General features: G+C 33.6%; 1 protein-coding gene across 2 annotated transcripts in view; it reads right to left on the bottom strand.

The window, feature by feature from the left end:
• Window positions 1-3,169: 3,169 nt before the first annotated feature.
• The window catches only part of LOC114327411 (zinc finger FYVE domain-containing protein 9), a 78,575-nt gene continuing 63,623 nt past the window's right edge, over window positions 3,170-18,121 (bottom strand). Inside the window, exons 14-15 of one of the 2 annotated variants that reach the window (XR_007697622.1) lie at window positions 10,090-18,006; window positions 3,170-9,986 (exon numbers count right to left, since the gene is read on the bottom strand). Coding sequence is in view for 1 of the 2 variants with exons in the window: in XM_028276024.2 (XP_028131825.2) it covers window positions 17,848-18,006 (159 nt within the window). In the remaining variant the exon portion in view is untranslated. Of the gene's footprint in view, window positions 18,007-18,121 lie in introns of both variants that reach the window. The other variant, XM_028276024.2, reaches the window with a different exon arrangement.

The following is an 18,121-nucleotide window of genomic DNA, read 5'->3' as shown; positions in this document are numbered from 1 at the left end:
TTTATGATTGTAAGTATATTTATTATATAATTGTATTTTCAGAAAATACGTATTTAGTTAAAAAAATTTTCGACAATTAATGTTCAGACATCATTTGTGGCTTGTTTAATGTGTTTGTGTGTGTTTTATTCTTTTATTATTTTAATTTTTGGCACTGTTCTAATAAAAATGTTTGAGAAGTAGTAAGTATAAATTAGTTTAATATTTAAACAAAATATAAATAAACAATATATTAATTTAGTTTAAATCATATAATAGAAGTATAACTTCTTACGTGCGTACAAAGTACACACACATTCTTTTTGTGTGCTTTAAATCTATCATATCTTATCACCAATCTATATGTATATCTGTATGTCTTTTCTGATATTCTTCTATTTCTGCACATTGTTCTTTTAACCATTCTTCTTTCGCCTGCTTAGTTTTGTATTTTATTTGTTTATCCACCTTTTTATAAATCTGAAAATCTTTGTTTTTATGTTAACGTCTTTCTTCCATATCTAAAATTTTCTGTCATCCATTGATTATTTTTGTATCTAGATGAACTATTTTTAATCGGAAACAAGCCACAATTTTACCAAAAATGATTTTATTAACGTTTCGAAGCCCAAATCGGGTTTCGTTGTCAAAATACAAAATACTACTAAAATAAACAAAAATGTTGTTGCTAAGTAAAAAAATTCTTCTAGATGGTGTCAGAATTTCTTTTTGCCTTTTATCTATTTCTGTGTCTTTATTAATATCCATTTTCCATCAGTTTCAGTATTTTTCAGAATTCGTTCTTTAACATTCATTAATCGATTGTTGATTTCATCTGTCAGGGGTTGTCTTATGAGTGGGTTCCTTAATTTACTAAGTAATTTACTTGCATCGATTTGTGCATGTGTTGTTCTTCGTTTTGAGCTTAATTTTGGTCACTACTGGGCTGGGTTGTGATCTAATCCTATGTCTGCACTTGGACAAGTTTTTGCTGATATAATTGCGTTTCTGTATCTTTGTCTAATTAATACATAGTCTATTTGTTTTCTTACAATTGAGGGGGTTAGAAGTAAAAGGGTTTAAGTGAGCTTTTTTTAAATTTTACTCCAAGTACAGATCCGCATACTTAAGTGGTATTAGAGCTTATTGGTAAAATTATTTAAGCATGTTTCGCCCTACAGTCGCCATCTATCGCCATAACATTTAGTTCACTGAAAACAATTGCAGTTTGCTTTGGTAGTAAACAGGTTTAACCATGCGCTTAAACCGTTTTACCACAAAACTATTTTTAGTACTCTGTAAAAACAAAATATGCAGTAATAAACGGGTTTAAGTGCGCTTGAACCATTTAACTACAAAACTATTTTTATTATTCTATAATGTGTAAACACATGTTAATACAGGATTAATTTCAAGTAAATAACTATTAGATTTGTGACCAATTTTGAAGACTAATTAAGTATTATGCAACGTGCCAGTTGTAGTTACACTGTGCATAACAGCTGGGACAAAAATGATTAGTAATATGTATGTAGTTAATATCTGCACTTAAACCGTTTTACCAGTAACATTTATCAACACCATGTACCGATTCAAGTACATTTTTTTAATAATTGAAAAAAAGGAAGGATACAGTAAGAGTAATATATATATTTGGACTCAAACTCAACGCAAGAAAAACAAAGTTTATGGTTATTAGTAAACAGGCAGCCGTAAATAATAACAACTAAAACTTAACAATCGGTAATGACTCAATTGAACGAGTGAGTAATATTGTATATCTGGGTACTCATATTAATGAAATCTGGAACTCTAGTACAGAAATAAAAAGTAGAATTGCCAAAGCCAGAACAAGTTTTATGAAATTTAAGAAAATCCTGTGCAGTCATGATCTAAATTTGGAACTTCGCATAAGAATACGGTTCGATGTTATATATTCCCAGTACTACTTTACGGGGTTGAAGCATGGACCCTGACAGAATCGCTTTTTAAAAACCTAGAAGCATTTGAGATGTGGGTCTACCGCCGTATTCTGAAGATCAGTTGGGTAGAAAGAGTCACAAACGAAAGGGTTTTGCAACGTTTGAATAAAAGTTGCGAAGTAGTGAACACGGTTAAAAGGCACAAATTTTAATACTTTGGTCATATAATGCGTCACCCAGAAAAATATGACATACTTCACCTTGTCATGCAAGGTAAAATAATGGGAAAAAGAAGTGTGGGCCGCCGTACAACTTCTTGGCTTAAAAACCTACGCCAATGGTTTGGTAAAACCAGCACTGAACTATTTCGTGCGGCTGTAAATAAGACAATGATTGTTAATATGCTGGGCAACATGAGAGCCAACGATCGACAAACGGTCTCGGCGCCTTAAGAAGAAGAATATATATTATGTTCTTGAACTCCTAAGTGGAGCATAGAGCTTCAGTGAAAACGCGCCATCGGGTTCTATTTTGCGCTAGGGCCTTCACCTCATTCCAAGACTTTCCTTGACTTCTTATCTTGTCCATGATCGATCTTCTCCAAGTTTGTGCTGGGCGACCTCTTTTTCTTTTTCCTTGGGGATTCCACTCTAGGGCAGTTTTTGCGGTAAGCGCATTCCACTTTGCGGGCAGTAAGAGTAATAATATACCGTTATATTTTTATCATTTTATAGTACATTGTACACTAGACATATTTTAGTTTAATGACTCCTAGAATTTATAAAACTCAAACAACTTTGAAACTGATTATCTTAGAACTATCAAAACTGCACTTAAACCCTTTTACGTCTGGCCCCCTCAATTGTCTCTTCTTAAGTAGGTACACGACTTCCACGCGAATAGTCGTCTGTTTGGCATTTTAAACAATGTATGAGCTATAACAAAATTATTGTTTTGTCAAGATTCGATAAGCCTCTTTCGTTTGTTTCTCAGACCATATCCTCCTGTACATTCTTCTACTTTTTCTTCCCCAACATTTACGTTAAAATTTCCCATTATTATTGTAGCATCCTGCGTTTTAATGGATTTTAAAATATTGTCTGTCTTCGTAGAAAGTTTCAATATCGCTCTCTGGTTTGTGCGCACTTGGAGCATAAACTTGTATAATGTTTATTTTGGGTTTGGGTCATCCATTTCCCACAATCTTATATCATCTTTAAAGGCGTCGACATTAAGGTAAAGGAGTCAAAAAATAAATGAAACAACTGTTTAGTAGTAGAAATATAGGATCTTATTACATTAAATAATTAACGTGTAGTTAGAATGTACAGCAGTATGTAACAAATAACAATTTATATACAATTTCAAAAAAGCTACTCTAAAAAGTAAAGCTCTTCAATCTTATTACTAATTTTAGTACAATTGCATTCTTCCATTAGTTGTGTAACGAATATGAACAAACTCAAAAGTATAAATACTATTTAAATGCAGTAACGCAAAAACGTTTAGTCAGTTTGTAGTTTGTGGTATATGCAACGAATAAATTTTACTGAAGTGAACTAGGAAGAAACAGTGGAAATCTTGAATGGGTTGCATGTGAGAGTTCATTTTAAATGAAGTGAAAGTCAGACTTACTCTCAATCTTTATTATAACTTCCGACGACCGGTTTCGCTCTTTAAAATTTGTAGAGCATCTTCAGGTCAAAGGTAACAAGTTACAAAATGCTACAAATAAACAAAAACCAGAGTTAGGACATTGTCTGGTTGTAAAAGATGCTAAAGATCCATAAGATCAAGCCAATGTTGAATAACATACATAAAAGTAGCGAAATAGCATACCAATGCACATGCATGCAATCATGGGGGGTGGTAAAACTTCCCCCAAGCGCACAAACATGTGCAGAAGTATGCTATATATAATCATGCAATTATAACGTGTCGTACTTACATTCGGATACAAGGTGCTACCAACTCAGTATTCATTATCATGATGTTTCTGTTAAAGCATCTATATATAATGAATACTGAGTTGGTAGCACCTTGTATCCGAATGTAAGTACGACACGTTATAATTGCATGATTATATAGAGCATACTTCTGCACATGTTTGTGCGCTTGGGGGAAGTTTTACCACCCCCCATGATTGCATGCATGTGCATTGGTATGCTATTTCGCTACTTTTATGTATGTTATTCAACATTGGCTTGATCTTATGGATCTTTAGCATCTTTTACAACCAGACAATGTCCTAACTCTGGTTTTTGTTTATTTGTAGCATTTTGCAACTTGTTACCTTTGACTTGAAGATGCTCTACAAATTTTAAAGAGCGAAACCGGTCGTCGGAAGTTATAATAAAGATTGAGAGTAAGTCTGACTTTTACTTCATTTAAAGAGTGGAAAGTTTATTATAGCCAAAATCCAAGTTTCAACTCGGAATATTAAGTCTCGGGTTCTATTGCCTGGCCCTCCAGGTCAGATAATAGAACAAGTCATGGAGTTTAAATATCTAGGCGTTAAACTATCTAGCTACGGAAAGCTCATAACAGAAGTGGAAGATCAAGTGAATAAAGCAAACAGACCGCAAGTTGCTTGAACGAAACAATATGGAGAAAAAAATATCGGAAAAGAAGTGAAAGGCAGAATTTACAAAACAGTCATCAGACCAATAATGACATACGCAGCAGAAAAACGATTTCATACAGACAGAACAAAAAGAATGCTAGAAACAGCAGAGATGAAAACCTTTCGAAAAATCGATGGTAAGACACTTTGGGATAGAGCTAGAAGTGCATAATAGGACGGAAATGCAAGGTAGACAACATTAATAATTGGGTAAAACAGAAGAGTAGAATGGAACGAACACATAGGCCAAATGACAACAAATAAGGACGGCGAGAGACGGTTCCCTAATAGGAAGACGATCAGTGGGAAGACCAAGAAAACGATGGAATGTCAACTTACTGGAGGCACATTGAAAAACAGACAGAGTCATATCTACGTCTACATAAAAAGAAGAAAGAAGAAAAAAAAAAAGAAAAGACAACATAACCACCGCTTTATTAGACTGCCCCCAAACATTCATTTTGGTTTCCTTAAATAGTATTTACAGTTAGTCTAGAAAAATCGAAAGGTAAACAATATGTAGACAAACAGCTTTATCGAACATTCCGAAAAACATATAAGGCTTTAAAATACGGAATAAATTAACTACAGGTAAAAAAACAATTTACTAGTACATTCGGCAAAGTTCTAGAATGAATAGAATGTTTACATCAGAAATCAAACAGGTAATAAATTATCCTAGCTTAGGCAGACAAAAAATTGTTTAGGCGGAATTACAAACAATAGGCCGGAATCTTCGGCGGTCAATCGGGGTCTAGGAGCGTCACAATATAATACACAGACTAAAAGAAAATAATATAACTAAATACTTCTGAATTAATTGAAATTCTACATGGGGATTCATCTTGTCACTATTGATTTTTAATCTGTACTCCGAGCATATTCTCAAAAATACACTTTCCAGGGTTAATGTAGATATCATGGCCAATGGAATCAAGGCACATTGAAAAACAGAGTCATGTCTACACAAAAAGAAGAAGAACTCGGAAACTGAGTATTTAAGAAAATCAATCACGGACTATGGGCTTTAAGTCGGTAGCAGTTATGTACGTTTTACTGGATATTTTTTCTTATTTTGTAGAAAAATCTGCTCCGATCATTCAATAAGCATTAAAATATGCAACCTCAAAGAGAAATGAAGGAAAATAAGGAAGCGAAAAAACATGAACAGATTGCAAAACTGCTATTGCTATTGAATACCTTCAATATTTCGTCGAATTAGAAATATACGAAGAGCTAAAAGGAGCGACGAAATAAACGTTTTTTAAAGGGGGTAGGCGCGAAATCTTGGTCCAATATTATTTAAACGCATTCATTTTTTTCGAATCCTGAGAAACCTAATAAATATTTTCGAAAAGTTTAAACGCAGAATGAAAGATTACATTATTACCGAGGACCAAAAGTCCCTTAGAATAACAAAAAGTTTCTTTTGAATGAAATATTTAAAATTAAAAATAGCACTTTCGTGCAGCAGTTTCCAAAGCTACAATTGCCATTTGGATCGCCAACAGAAGAGGGGGGAGGTATGGTCCCCCTTGCTTTTCGGGAGCTGTAAATTATATATGGTTATCCAAAGTTTAAAATATAATGTGCAACATCTTCTCGTCTGCCCCCCCTGAAAATTTTTATATGGGCACCCGTAATCGGGAAACCTTCGAATGTACCTTGGAACGAGGTATGCTAATTTCACAGCTGTAGTTTATTTGGGCCTATAACTTTAGTTTTGTTCTCCACGGCTTATAGTAGTGTTCGCGCAGTACAACATGAACGTATTCAGAGTAAGTTCGGATGTTCAGGATTTTTCGCTCCGCGAACAATTTTCGGATTCGTAATGTAATGACGGGTTGCATACATTAAGGTTAGAGAAGGAAGCCTTTTGTTGTCCCTTTCTTATTTCGAAATCAATGTAAAAAAAATGCAAATGCAACAAATTTGAATGTCAACAAAGAGAAAGAGAATAACAGCAACAGGCAAATGATTAACTTTCTATTCAATAATTCAATGCCTTTCTTAGAAGTTAGAAATTTGATTAGCGTCTTTCTTTATTATTTCGACAATATAATGTGGTATTTCCACGCCGAAATCCGGCTTACATTTTTGTAGAGAGTAAAAGATTGTTGATATTTACATATAAAAATTACCTTTAACTTCCTGGGGGTTGAACATTATCTGAAGGAAGGAATAATTTAGAAAAGCAATAATTTCCAATTTTTATATGTATGTATTGAATTTGATAGGTTGTGGCATTGTGTTGTGGTTTATTACACCACAAAAATAATGAAATATAACAAGACACAAGAAATAGTTTCAGAATAAATTTGATGTGTTGTTTATGTTTCATTATATTCAATAAGAGACTAATTTACCTAACTCATAAATTAAACTGAAAAATAAACCACAAGAATATGTAGGTACTTATAAGCTCATCTAGATAGAAGAAATTAAGTAAAAACATAGTACAATTTATTGTAATACATACTACCGTAGTAGTGGTAAAAAACTTAGTAGTAAAAAAATTATATAAAAAGTGGCAAGAAACCAGATCCGACACAGATCTTCAAAACTATATGGTGGCGAAAAAGGAAGCGAAAGTAGCAGTAGCAAAAGCCAAAGCAGAAGCGTATTCACACCTATATGATCAACTTGATACCAGGGAAGGCGAAACGAAGATATATAAAATAGCCAAACAGAGAGCAAGGAAAGCAAAAGATTTTAATCAGATTAGATGTATCCGAGATGAAAATAATAAAATACTAGTTCACGAAAGGGAAGTCAAAAAGAGATGGAGAAAGTACTTTGACAGCTTATTAAATGAAGAATTTGACAGACAGCCTGTAGAGGCAACGGAGACAGTAGCAGCAATGGTCACCAAAATAACCAACGAGGAAGTGGCTCAAGCGCTTCAAAAAATAAAGAAAGGAAAAGCGGTAGGACCAGATGATATTCCTGGGGAAGTATGGAGAGCATTGGGAGAGACAGGAACAAGGTGGCTAGCAGGTCTATTTAATAGAATTATGGAAGTCGGACAAATGCCAGACGAATGGAGAAGCAGTATACTGGTACCTGTTTACAAAAACAAGGGAGATATACAACAATGTACAAACTACAGGGCTATAAAACTGCTTAACCACACCATGAAAATATGGGAAAGAGTAATTGACAGACGGATACGTGAAGAGACCGAAATATCCGAGAATCAATTTGGCTTTATGCAGGGTAGATCAACAACAGATGCAATTTTCATTATAAGGCAGTTGATGGAAAAATACAGGAGTAAAGAAACAAACGCTCATATGGTATTCATTGATCTTGAGAAAGCATATGATAGAGTTCCTCGAGAGATTCTGTGGTGGGCACTCAATAAGAAAGGAGTCCCTGGTGAATATGTAAAGATTGTGAGGGATATGTATGAGGGAGTAACGACTAGTGTTAGGACAGGTGTGGGAGAGACTGATAAATTTCATGTGAAAGTAGGATTGCACCAAGGCTCTGTGCTTAGTCCGTATTTATTCTCATTAGTTTTGGACCAGATAACAGCGAAACTACAGGGTAACATTCCATGGTGCTTAATGTATGCTGATGATGTCGTGTTAGTAGGAAATAGTGAAAGAGACTTAGAACAAAAACTGGAACAGTGGAGACAAGCTCTGGAGGAAAAAGGTTTAAAACTTAGTAGGACAAAAACAGAGTATTTGGAATGTTCATTTAAAGATGGAGCTACTACAAATAAAATGGTATCTTTGGATGGTGAAATGATTGTGAAAAGCAATAGTTTTAAGTACCTAGGATCGGTATTACAGAGTAATGGAGAAATAGATGGAGATGCATGCAGTAGAATTAGGGCTGGATGGATGAAGTGGAAAGAAGCGAGTGGTGTGTTGTGTGACAGAAAAATTCCAATGAAGCTGAAGGGAAAATTCTATAAAACAGCCATAAGACCGGCTATGATGTACGGAACTGAATGTTGGGCAGTGAAAAAGAAAGAGGAACAACGAATGCATGTGGCGGAAATGAGAATGCTTAGATGGATGAGTGGAGTGACAAAGAAGGATAAAATTAGAAATGAGTATATTAGGGGAACTCTAGGTGTGGCACCAATTGATGCCAAAATGAGAGAGCATAGGTTAAGATGGTTCGGTCATGTTCAACGTCGAGACGTTAATCACCCAATACGAAGAATAGCTGAAGTGCAGATTCCTGGAAGGAGTAGGAGAGGAAGACCAAAGAAGACCTGGGGGGAGGCGATAAGGCAGGACATGTTGGTAAAGGGGATTAACATTGATATGACCCAAAACAGAATTGTGTGGAGAAATGCAATTAGGGAAGCCGACCCCGCATAGGGATAAGGCAAAGAGAATGATGATGAATACTACCGTAGTAGATAATTATCGAATATCGAATGAAAATAATACTAGAAAAGGTACCTACTTATTTATAAACAATACGGAATAGAAAACATGGACAAAAACAACTAAAAAAGCTTTAATATAAAAAATATTAAAATTTGTTTGAAGAATATTTAAATGATACAACACTTCAAAACTTTAAAAACCAGAATATACATTTACAAGTTGTATAACAAAACAATATTTTAGGTTAAGAATTGGAAGGAGTAAGAACAGAATGTCAAGAAATTCTTCCCAAATATGTTGTGCGCCTGTGCGAACTTAAAATCAGAAACAAAATCCTCGAACGTCAAGAGGGTATTCCGAACACGTTCAGGATCTTTTTTCTGTGCTGCGCGAACACCGAATTAAAAATCCGGAGGGTGTTCAGAGGGAAATATTTGAACTCCGTGAACGCTCGATTTTGTAATGCGCAGGCGTTCTCCCTCTGGGTATACCCAGTATGTCCTGCGCGATCAAAGCTTATGTAAATATGACCACTTACTCATTGTTGAATCTACAATAATGGTTTTATACTTTTGAATTTCTTCGTATTCATTTAAGTAGAATAATTCGATTAAAAATACATTTTCAAAGGATAATGAAATAGTACGTCCTTTAGTGTCAACACTATTTAAATTTAGAATATATTTAAAATCACAATATAATGTATAAATAAAAGTATGTATAGATAAAATATTGGATACGAGTAATAATACCAAATTATGTATCAAACGTGACTAGATGTGTGAAATTTTGAAGGGAGGAATCTTTTATTATAATAATCAATTATGGTTTTGAGTATATAACTACTAAGTAGTCTACAATATATTGCACAACATAAAAACAATTTTAACGAAAAATTCGTAGATTTACGATTTAATAATTGTCTAAATGTCTAAAGGGTACTTAATTTTACCACCCCACCCCCCTCAACCCTGTCAAATACATTTTTTTAGTTCTTAATTTTTTTTAGGTGGGATGCAATCAATTTAAAAATTTCAAAAAATTCACACGCGTAGTTTTTTCACAAAACATGTTTATTTTTTATAGACCCATACGTTGAGTGTACATAACCTCAAAATGCATTTTTCGAAAAAAGTAGTCTGTCTTTGACAGGAGTATTTCATAAAATTCTCCTGTCACAGTGACACTTCTACATAAGTTATGTGTACATAACCTCAAAATGCATTTTTCGAAAAAAGTAGTCTGTGACAGGAGTATTTCATAAAATTCACCTGTCACAGTGACAGTTGTTATACTCCTCTGATATGTCTAAAGTTGGGAAACTATGTAATGTAATGTTAATTCATACGTTTATATCGATAATTTCCACCTCTAAAAGTTCCATCTCTTTTACTTCACAATGTTTTCCATCTTTTGAATTATTTTGCCGGTTATTAGCGCGCTCATCACGGTATAGTATTTGAGAGACCTTTGAAAAGCAAAGAAAAAAGAAGCTTGGAAAGCTCCTAAAGATCTTACCCAAAGAATCATGGAAGAAATTGATTTTGGTGTCTTTTCTAGCTGCCATTTAATGCCACTACTACTATCGTTTAAAAAACACTACTTTAAAAACCGTAATAGATTTATGCTTTGACTTTCATTTTTGTCTTTTGGATTAAACTGTTAGTAATTAATTTAGTGGTTTCTTGTGTGTTAAATGTGTTAAAGGTTCTACCAGTTTGACCGATGTAAGTTTTTGGGCAGTCACCACATGTACATTGAAATTTTATATGATGAAGCTGTATAAAAAGAAACTACAGATATTGTTGGGTGGTCAGTTTTGTGTAGTTTAATAAAAAAGTATAATTTAGGAAGCTGTGAAAGGCACTCCTGCGGAAACAACTGTAGTAATAATAAATGATAATACATTTGCGGAAGTGTAGAAAACACAAGTCTTCAGTTCTGAGATAAAATGAACCTCCATCAAGTAACGGTCGAATCCATCACTAGATATATTTAACATTGACCCCTCCATTGCTCTCTCCGATACTTGCATTTTATTTATTACTTTTTTGGTAAGGGTCAGAATTTCTGTTCCATACATTAAGTATACATTGATCAAAGATCTTCCTTTTCAAGCACATGGCAATAAACTGTCCATGCTAGTCCTATTCTCGTGTTTAACTGTGTTGTTTTCCTACCTGTTCCTAATTTAATCTCATGAAAACCACTTATAAAAAATGAATGGGTCCCGGTGAATTTGTAACTATTTTAATCCCCCATCCTAATTACAGACCAACTGGTAACTCTGGCCCTCAGTTAATTTTTTGATAACCCTTCAAGTACCTACCGGTGAATTTGTAACTTTCATTTTCTAAGTAGTTCCTAACGATGTTGATAATCTAATACCGGTATTCCAGGTATGTACCTGTATAAATTACCCTCTTTCAAGGTGGTGTAAAAGGTATATCACTTATGTATTGTCTCTTGGAAGAGTTACTAGAGAAAATCCAAATAAAGTTTGTTAAAATGACTGAAATTTTTTAACAGATTCCGTAATGAGTGAACGTGGTAAATAAGCTATTGGTGGTATATAATTTTAAATTTCACTTAAAGAAAGTGCTAAAAAGTGGAAAAGAAACCAAGAACCATTCGCTCACATTTGCTATAGGCCCCCGTGTTGGCTTAATCCGTTACTGTTCAAATTTATTTCTTACCTTTTAACTAACTACCTAAGGTATTAGATTTAATCAATGGTGTCGAATTCACCTGTAGAAAGTTTCGAGTTACCAGGATCAGGTAGTATAAAAGTTACGAATTGGCCGGTGTACATTTTGATTTTAAAATGTTTGTCATTAAAAGTTGAGAGTTAGCGCGTGTCCAAACGAATAACGATGCATATCAAATGAAATAAACAAAATTTACATAGAAAACATTTTCACAGGACACACCAAAGTCCATAGTAAAATCATGCAATAAAAACAAAAAATACGTGACCAACTATGCGGTAGACCATTATTTCATTAAACAAGTATGTAGATTCCTCCCTTATTTTTAAAAGTACGAAAAAAACTTTAGTGGATATTAACAGAGATGTATTGTGTTTTCATTTGATGGAAATATTCTCGAGATACTCCTTAGTTAATTGACATTATCTTTAAAATATAAAATGCTGCTTCAGTTGTTTTTCTACGACTATTCCTGTAAATAAATTGAGTAATGCTGTTCTAAAAGTTACAATATTGTAGAGCTATTGAATCCGTCATTTAAATAAGGACGCAAGTCCATTAATTAAAAGTTCCGTTTTGTTTCAATAGAAAGGGGCATAAGTCCAGGACTGGTGCAATTTTCAAATAGACTTCAATTTTTGTTTGCCTTCTAACTTTTAAGATGAATTTTTTTTCTCTGATTCTGGCCTTGGTTTAGAACTAGAACCTTTAGCCACGTAATTGTATAACTTATCACTAACTCAGGTTTAATGTGAAGTGTGTGTGTTGAGTAAGTGTCTTGTTACTTTGCAAAGTCGACGTCATTGTCTTTGCAAAGAGACGCTAATTATATCCGAACGTCTGCGGTCCCTCCGGTGAGTAACGATCTCACAAGGACAGAAACTATTTTCATTTATTAATTTATAATAAACGAAAAAATTCCTGACCCTGGTGGGATTCGAACTCACTACCATTCGGAACTTTCGATCCAAAGGTTAGGCGCTCTTTAAGATGAATTGTGATATATAAAGATATGCCCTTTTCACAGAAAACATGTTAAACGCTTCAAGAAATAAAGTAGCACCAAACAGCGATATTTAAAAGAAATGGGACTTGTGCCTTTGTCGAAATAACGGGTTGAATTGATTGTGAGATCAAAGATGTTAGTAGCAACGTTCTTATTATTGCTTCCTTACCATTCAATCGCCAAATAAATGGAACTTCGCCGGCCACACTCAGCGGTAAAAAGATGAAAGAGGGAATAAGCGAATTCTACACTGGCGACCATGGGAAGAGAAAAGAAAAAGGGGAAGACCACAGATGAGATGGATGGACGACCTTAACAGAACGGCAAGAAAGGACTGGAGGCAGATCGCCCAGAATAGAAACCAATGGAGATTAACAGGGGAGGCTTATGCCCAGTGTAGCGGTTACGCTACTAATTAAATTAATTCAATTAAAATTGCATTAATAATATCCCTCAAGAAATTTCTTGTGATACGCCCGCGATCGATTCACAAACGACATTTCTCTACGCACGCGCGAAAACCTCGTTGAATTGAAGCGAAATTGATTTCTCGATTGGAATTTTAGTTGGTCAAACTCTATTAAAGTGGACACGCCGGATATTGAGATTAATTCTCATTGTTAAGTGGCGGATTTGAAGCAAAATTTGGGATGGAAAATAAGGATACATAATTGGAAGGAAATCGGACGTCAGCTAATACCATTTGCAAAACTGTGCAATTAAAGTTAAAATCTCTTTGGACTTCTCCACATAACAGAGGTAGATTACCGGAGTGTTTGCTTGTTTCAGTAAGTAATATGGGCGTTCAGTAAAAATGGGCGTTTAAGACTGGTTAGATAGATATATTCGATACCATTCAATCTACACTTTATGCCAAAAAACTGCATAAGATACGGAAATTATCTCGTTCATTTGGGTTATTTTTGCCCTTGGGCCTTTATATAGCCAATAATATCATCTCTGTTCATCTAGGTTTTAATTTTTTTCTTCTATATTCTATACTATACGATTCAGTGTTATTCTAAACTTGTTTGTTTTTTATACCAGATCGTCTACATATCCTATAATTTGTGTAGAGCAGATGGCTGATATCTGTTCGTTTCGTTAAGATCTATATTGATGTTTCCTGTATTTTCCTCCCTGTTAAGACAACACCTACAGAGTTGTTCCTTGCTGTTTCCCTTTTCTCCTGAGTTGTTCCTATCAACAGTGTTCCTTCACAATTGAACTACTGTCCAAAAGTATATTATTATAAAGATAAATATTTTCATATTCTTAAATAGTCGTAGATAAACAGAAAAAGTGTTCTAAAAATGTGTGGTCATCTCTTAAAGCAAAAATATAAACTGAATGCAATGTGTGATTGTGATACGGTAATACTGTTTGAGGAAAATAATTCTTGAAACTTAAAAATATATCAAATAAATGGAAGCATAGTTTGATAAAATGGTGTTTTGGTAACCATCAATCATCTAACTATACTTTGTGAAACTGAAAGAGTGGTTGTATAACTCTAGTGGTACTAATCTTCTTCTTGACGTGCCTTGACGAATGTTGGCGATCATCATGGCAATCTTTATTTTATCTGCAGCAACGCGGAAAAGCTGCACATAAACTTACGTGCATAGAAATCGGCTCACTTAAAAATTTGGTGATTTTTGATGTCTCATATTTCCTAAACCTGTTAACCGATTTAAGTGATTTTTTGAACATGTTATAGCCTAATTCTTTAACAATACCACTGTAATAATATTGTTGCTAAACAGGTAAATTTTTATTGTATACCGGGTGTACCAATTAAACTGTGTTTTTTTCTCAAAGTTCACATCACCCTGTGGAATATTCTAGCATTTATAAAATACTGAAATTAAAACCCAACTATAGACTCAGGTTTTCTTAACATTCTTTTTTTTTATTAATTCATTTATGTTGGATAATAAAAAAGTTAGGTACTTCAACAACTAGACATGTTCTTCATCAATACACGGTGTTTCTAAATAAGTGCGACAAACTTTAAGGGGCAATTCTGCATGAAAAAATAATGACAGTTGGCTTTATAAATGTATGTCCGCAAATGTTTCGTTTCCGAGATACGGGATGTTGAATTTTTTCTTACATAATGACGATTTATTTATTGCTTTAAAACCAGTTGAGACATGCAAATGAAATTTGGTGGGTTTTAAGAGATAGTTATTGTGGATTTTTTGACATAAAATTAAGAATTATTTATTCACCATTAGCGTGCATACGGGTAATATGATCGGTCATATTACACGTATGCGCGCTAATGGTGAATATTAAATTCTTAATTGTATGTCAAAAAATGTGCAATAACTACGTCTTAAAATCCACCAAATTTCATTGGCACACCTCAACCGGTTTTAAAGCAATAAAATAAATCGTCAGTTTGTAAGAAAAAATTCAACATCCCGTATCTCGGAAACGAAACATTTGCGGACATACATTTATAAAGCCAACTGTCATTATTTTTTCATGCAGAATTACCCCTTAAAGTTTGTCGCACTTATTTAGAAACACCGTGTATTGATGAAGAACATGTCTAGTTGTTAAAGTACCTAACTTTTTTATTATCCAACATAAACGAATGAATCAAAACACAGAATGTTAAGAAAACCTGAGTCTATAGTTGGGTTTTAATTTCAGTATTTTATAAATGCTAGAATATTCCACAGGGTGATGCGAACTTTGAGAACAAAACACAGTTTGATTGGTCCACCCGGTATACAATGAAAATTTACCTGTTTAGCAGCAATATTACTACAGTGGTATTGCTAAAGAATCAGGCTATAACATGTTCAAAAAATCACTTAGATCGGCCAACAAGTTTAGGAAATATGAGACTTCAAAAATGACCGAATTTTTAGGTGGACCGATTTCTATGCACGTAAGTTTATGTTGTGTTGAACCAGGTTCCGAGGTTCTTTAACCAGGATGTTCTTCTTCCTGGACCTCGCTTTCCAAATGTTTTTCCTTGCAGGATGACCTGTAGGAGGGCATATCTGGATTCATTTCGCATAATGTGGTACTAATAGAATTGGTTTATCAATTACATCAAACATTATTACTCTCAAAAAGCAGCGTAAGTGTGCATTAAGTCTTCAGCGGACTGGTGAGACCTATCAAGGTTCTTCCTTATGAAATACAAGAAAAACTAGGTAATGTTTTATTGATAAAATTGAAACCCTATCGATATTAAACAAACCACATGTTGCAAAAAATAAGTGTACTATTTTATTTTTGTCACTTTTTTAATGAATTTCCAACCTCCAATACAGTAATTAGGTTTGGATGCAGCTCAAAACGACTATTTAGAGCTACTGCCTCAAAAATTAAAATAGCTATGATGATTGCCAACCTCCGTAGCGGAGATGGCACCTGAAGAAGAAGAAGAAGAATACAGTAATTCACGCAGTTTATACAGGACAAATATTTTTGACACATTTTAAAAATCTCCCCTGATTTATACAATATACCTAATAGTATCACTAGTAGCCATACCCCACATCCATTCTCGAACATTACGAAACAACCACCATTTTTTCAACAACTTTTAAACATTTTCAATAAAAACCTGATAAGTTATATCGAGCTACTCAACTATAAAAATATTTTACCATAACCTGTCTATATCTATTGACTGTTTAAAAAACTGAAGTCTAAACACTATAGAAAGTTGTTCAGCAAGAAAAGTACCTCTATCTTTTGGCTTCCATTATTATAATGTATAGGACAGTGGTTCTCAATCTCTTTGATTCATGTACCACACAATTCTTTTTATTATTTTTGGTACCACCTAACTGAAATACTTATGCAGCTAGGTAATCTAATTAACTATAATATTGGTGCTGATTTTGGCTGTTTTTGGGTTTTGTGTACCACCACAGATTGAGAACCGCTGGTTCATAATGTTTAAGTAGTAATGCCGGTTGTCAACTGTCACTTGTAATCTTATTTAATAATGTAGCACATATTTAGTTTTAATTCTTATTGTAGAATAAAGTATTTAAATAATTCATTGCGAACTCTTAATCACCATAACACTGGATAACAATTTCTAACATTTTTTGCAAATATAAAAAGTGCATGAAGACAAAATTACAACAAAGAAATGTGCAAAATTGTTTCCATAACCTCAAATACAAATAACAATAGGGAACTTGCACATTTTTTATTACATAATAATGTTCAGTTTTGTTTAAAAATGAGATTTCCAAAATTTCACGCTTCAAAAACTCATAATAACTTAGAAGTACAAATTTAAAATCTTCTGTAATTTAAAATAGTTCAAACGACCCGTGACGTCACATAGTTGTACTTTATTTATGTTCATATTTATGGTTATATTTAGGTATATTCTTCTTCTTCTTTAGTTTATTGGCCTCCACCTACTTGGTATTTGGCCAACTTATCGTCGCGGAATAAGGGAAAAATATTATATTCTAATGACATTTATCGTATGTCATTGTAATAATATATACCACTTTGTTGAGATTGGAGTATGGTACAGTTTTTGAAGGAAAGTAAAGAAGGTTTACTATGGAAAATAAAAGGAAACACTATAAGTGTTGTTTAGTGCCATTTTGTAAAAGTACAAGTTTTCTATGTATTTAAAATAGTTCAAACGACCAAAAACACTTGTGACGTCACATAGCTGTATTTTCTACTGACGTTTATAATGTCTAATTTAAAATGTTTGTTTTGTAATTGTTTACTTTGTTGATGCACAATGTAAACATACAACCATATGACGTCACGACGCGTCTTGGGCTAGCTGCTATAATTTGAATTTAGAATCGTCTTTAGGGGCCAAACGGAACACAAAAACAACTTTTTTTTATCTTTGATACATGTTTTAAATCATGTGGTGCTGTTGTGATTTACAACATTTTTTCGAATTTAAAATTTTATGCAAGTTTCCTACTAAGTGTTTACTTGCAACTGTTTTTAGGTTTGAAACAATGTGGACAAATTTGGTATAAATATTTATAATCTCACTTCTAGTCTTTATGACACATGAAATATGTTAACTGTTAAAAATGGAACCACCGCTATAGAGTTCTTCATATTACGATTAAGCCTTTATTTTTGAATCTTATGTTAATATTGTTCTGACACCATTTATGTAAAAGTAATTCATGAATGTCAAGAGGTACTTTTCTTGTGTATTATATACTTATACCTACTTCAACTATGTAGATTATAATACATGGGGAGACTTTTATTGTCTATTATAATCTCAAACGTTTAGAATTCGAAATATTAGTTCCAAGATGATCGCCGTTTCGCCCAGATTGCTCGACGTTATCCTGTGTAGAATCGGTATGAGCTCGTTGTCCAGGCTTTTCATGTATATGGGCGGTAGCTTCGTATTGTTACTACCGGCAGAATAAGAAACCTAAGGAAAATTGTATAATAAGCAAAATACAACGTACTAATTAAAATAAAACGTTATTAATATTGTATAAATGTACAAAAATGCTATACTCTGTTTTTAAACCAGTGTACAGTAA

This window comes from Diabrotica virgifera, chromosome 4 (genome assembly GCF_917563875.1).
Source record: "Diabrotica virgifera virgifera chromosome 4, PGI_DIABVI_V3a".
Classification (NCBI taxonomy): domain Eukaryota; kingdom Metazoa; phylum Arthropoda; class Insecta; order Coleoptera; family Chrysomelidae; genus Diabrotica; species Diabrotica virgifera.
The sequence above is the reverse complement of the archived record's forward strand: the minus strand, read 5'-3'. Positions and strand labels throughout refer to the sequence as shown.